Source organism: Meleagris gallopavo, chromosome 6, assembly GCF_000146605.3.
Source record: "Meleagris gallopavo isolate NT-WF06-2002-E0010 breed Aviagen turkey brand Nicholas breeding stock chromosome 6, Turkey_5.1, whole genome shotgun sequence".
In the NCBI taxonomy this organism is placed as follows: Eukaryota; Metazoa; Chordata; class Aves; order Galliformes; family Phasianidae; genus Meleagris; species Meleagris gallopavo.
The window spans coordinates 987519-991290 of record NC_015016.2 but is presented as its reverse complement, the minus strand read 5'-3'; the positions used below and the strand labels follow the sequence as shown (position 1 = coordinate 991290).

The window sequence follows — 3772 nt, the reverse complement described above, 5'->3', positions numbered from 1 at the left end:
GGGGGGAAATAATGGACAAAAGAAAAGGGAAATAAATGTCAAGGTCTTTAGTGGAAACTGAGCTCTAACCTGACTGTGAGTGTAGGACATACTTATCTTGACAGTGTTTCATACCAGTGAGACATCATTAGTCTTACCAAAGTGACTTTTCAATACATCACAGTAAAATTAGTATATAAATTGGGAGCTCCTGTCTGGAACAGTGGAAGGCTGTCAGTTCAGACTGGTCCCAAACTGCCATCCCATCCCATCCCATCCCATCCCATCCCATCCCATCCCATCCATCCCATCCCACACCACACCATCCCATCCCATCCCATCCCATTCTCCGGGGCAAATCTGAAATCAATATGTCTAAACTAGAAAAACAAGAGTTGCTTTTCAGAAGCTCTACCAGTTTGTGCCAGCTGAAGATGTGGCCATTAGAGCTCTCATTGTAAGATATTTTATATTTGGAGTGTGTTAGGACAAAGAAGCAGATGGCATTTTAAAAAGAGAGTTATGAGCAAAGTGCAGATCTAATATGGCTTCAGATTTTACACAGAGAATTCAAAGCAGGAACTAGTTTTAATGACAAAGAAGAGGCTAAGAAACTACACAGGTGTGATTTTCTTGTGGAAGTGACTCACAGAGAATTTATACTATAAATGGGTGGATGAAAGGCATTTCAGTTTGGGATCTCAGTATAATTCCATCATCACTACACCAGATGAGTTAGTTTGTCAAAGCAATATTAAAATGTGAACGGAGCTTGGATTCACATGTAAAATATATAGATAAGTGCATTGGTGAAAGAGACTGCTCTCTATGAAACCACACACTGAACAACTCCCCTTCAGAGACAAATACATAGTTAATATTAACAATTTTAGTATTAACAATTTTTTTTTAATGTCGCTTTCAGGGCTACTTTCTTGTGTCTGGATGTTCACATGCCTTACAGGTGACTCTTCCCAACATCCAGAGCAAATAAGGCTCTGGAGAAAATCAGTCTCCAGATGAAGAAAACCATTTCTGCTCTCTTCCCATTTATCACTATATAGATTCATGACCAGGAGAAACAAACCAAAGTCAGAAAATGAAACTTGTAGATTTGTGCTAATGCACAGTGCTGTTTATGTGGGACTATCCCATTCACAGTGAACTGGGAGAGAAGTTTACCACCAATTACCTCCCCTCCCAGTAGCTCCTCAGCCTCTGATAGTCAACAGACTGCTGCCTGCCTCACAATTTTTTTGTTATTTCATACTGGAAAAAAATAAGGGAAAAGGGTTTGATTCTAGTCTTACTTACAGTGGAGATAAAACAGTGGTTGCCATCTTGCTCAGCATAAAGAACTCCATCTTTAATGAATACTGATATTGCACGTAGGATGAATGAAACAAAGAGGTTCATGTGGATAAAGTTCCGAGTGCAGTGAAGCTTCCTAGAGAGGAAGGAATAAAAGAGAGGAAAATTGGTGGTGGAGAATAAAAATATATCTTCTTTTCTTTTTCTGGGAATAGCTCCTAGGCTGTCTACATCTACGGTTAGAACTCCAAGTACCTGGGTACTAAGAATAGAGACATCTGTAGGGCAGGAGTGTGGATAATACTGACCCTAAACATAAACAGGAGGAGGATTTTCCTGCAAAACGATGCAAATTAACATAAAATAGAGCCAGTCCAATGGAGAGAGTTGCTGCAACAGCATCTAGAGTCTACTGAAATATCACCACCATAGTGGGTCCAGCAAGGGGAACAACCTGACTGAAGGGCTGCTTCCCACTTATCGTATATGACATAAAAGCTGAAATGTTGTTTGGAGTCGATGAGCTCCAGGCTATTTTCAGCAGTGGTAGAGCCACTGGCACCTGCTTTTGTCCCAGCTCACCTGAAACGACACAGGATCACCATGGCAGTGGTGAGGGAAACGAGGGACGTGCTGTATCCAACTGTGTACAGCGCCTTCACGGATAGATAGTAGTAATCCTTGGAAGACAAACATCACATGGTTAAACAGTTCAGCTATGGTCACTTCTTCCTCACTGTGTCAACACGCAGGGGGGAACCACCAGCAGGATCTATTTCTCAATGGATATTTCTCAATCTGGTATCTCAGTGTGTGTTAGAGCACTCCCCCGTGTTGGCAGACCCTTGGGTTTGAACACCGTGAAGTTTAAATGTCTGTGATCTAACAAAAGCTGCCTATAGTTCTGTGACCACTACGTGTAGAAAAAAATACTAGTTTGCCAAGGGATTCTTTAGTCAATAGGGGATGTAATGGGGTTAACTCATGCTTCTAAACATTACAAGCTGTATCATCAGCAAACATTCATATTCCAAAAACATAAACTGAGCTAAGAAGGATACAAGTCTTACTTCTCATGTATTTATGCCCATAAATATCTGATAATCAGAACATGACCAGAAGCTGGACAAAAGGAAGCTGCCCCCAACTCCCACTTCTTTTAAATTATAAGGATACCACCCACCTGGTTGTCTGACTCTGTTTCATTTTCATCAAAGCCACAGGCATCATAATAATGAGGAAAAGGTTCAGACCAGCCATCTTCAGTGCAATTTCTGCTGATGTCCCCTATGTCAAGTGCAACAGGTACAATTGGGAACGTCACACTGCTGAAGCAAACCCAAGGATATACCCTCTATCCCCTTGAGACAAGTCCACAGTACCAGTGGGAGTACTATTAGAGTACCCAAAAAAGGCTTTAACGGAGCCTTTAATCTTTAATGACATCTTCAATGACCTACTTCTACGCTAGGCACTACAGATGTCTACATGCAATTGGTCACCAAAGAGCAAAAAAAAGATCTAACCAGCACAGTCAGGGCACCAAAGAACTCATTCTGAAGTGGATACAAAAAACAGGGTCAGGTAAATGCCCACGTTTCTCCATTGACTCCGAAAGGCAGAGTGGAAATGCAGCCTCAGTGTCAACATTTGCACTTCGGATGACTGAAGAGTAAGTCCAGTGCTCGAATATATGCACTTTGTGTTATTTGTAATGATCTATATCTGAGCCATTTGCATGAGACTGGCAAGAAAACGTGGTGCTAACATGATTTTTTTAGAATAGGACCTGGAAGCCAGATAGCTCTGGGATATCTAAACTGGCCACTGCATATCTGAGTGAGGCAGCTGGATGTGCCCCTACGGTCAGATATCCCACCCATGTATCTCCAGGCTTGGCTCTACTCCGAGGGACCTGTTGCTCTGTAGGAAAACAGAATGGAGTGGGAACCTCTTCCCTGTCACTAGTCTATGATTCTCTGATTCTGCTATCCTGACAGCAGTAAGTTCATTTACATCTCTTCATTTAGAAGCCCACAGTGGCTTCGCTTGGCAATTACCCCCTTCAGATTTTCCTCTTCCTATTATTTGTGCCAACAATAGTTTATTGCCTCCTTCTGAAAGGTGTGTTTGCTAGGAGGCTCAAAACTGGCTCAGAGGAAAACTCTATCCCTTTTTCTCTCATTTTCCCCTGTTTCTCTAATCTCATTTAATTAGTAGCTCCTAAATAGCATTCGCCAGTACTGCCAAAATGCTTCAAACTGCATTGGAAGCAGAAGCTGGCAGTAGAAGAGGAAAGCATCTCCTGATAATGTCTTTGATACTGAGGTGGGACGTCCCCACATTGCACTCTTAAAGCACCATTACTTTACTCAGAGCTCACTGACCAGGTAAAAAACTTAGAGCTGGGCTGCTGGCTGCACTTATTCCTCTCCAAAACAAAAGAACAGTTTTCATTTATTCAGCTATTACTTCTTTTTTT

The 3772-nt window shown here is 41.9% G+C and overlaps 1 protein-coding gene across 7 annotated transcripts in view; it reads right to left on the bottom strand.

Moving 5' to 3' along the window:
• The window catches only part of LOC100548490 (pituitary adenylate cyclase-activating polypeptide type I receptor), a 128367-nt gene that overhangs the window by 33744 nt on the left and 90851 nt on the right, over positions 1 to 3772 (bottom strand). For all 7 annotated transcript variants that reach the window (XM_010712227.1, XM_010712228.1, XM_010712229.1 and 4 more), the window contains exons 7-9: positions 2474 to 2577; positions 1873 to 1970; positions 1294 to 1426 (exon numbers count right to left, since the gene is read on the bottom strand). In XM_010712227.1, coding sequence (XP_010710529.1) covers positions 1294 to 1426; positions 1873 to 1970; positions 2474 to 2577 — 335 coding nt within the window. The remainder of the gene's footprint in view (positions 1 to 1293; positions 1427 to 1872; positions 1971 to 2473; positions 2578 to 3772) is intronic.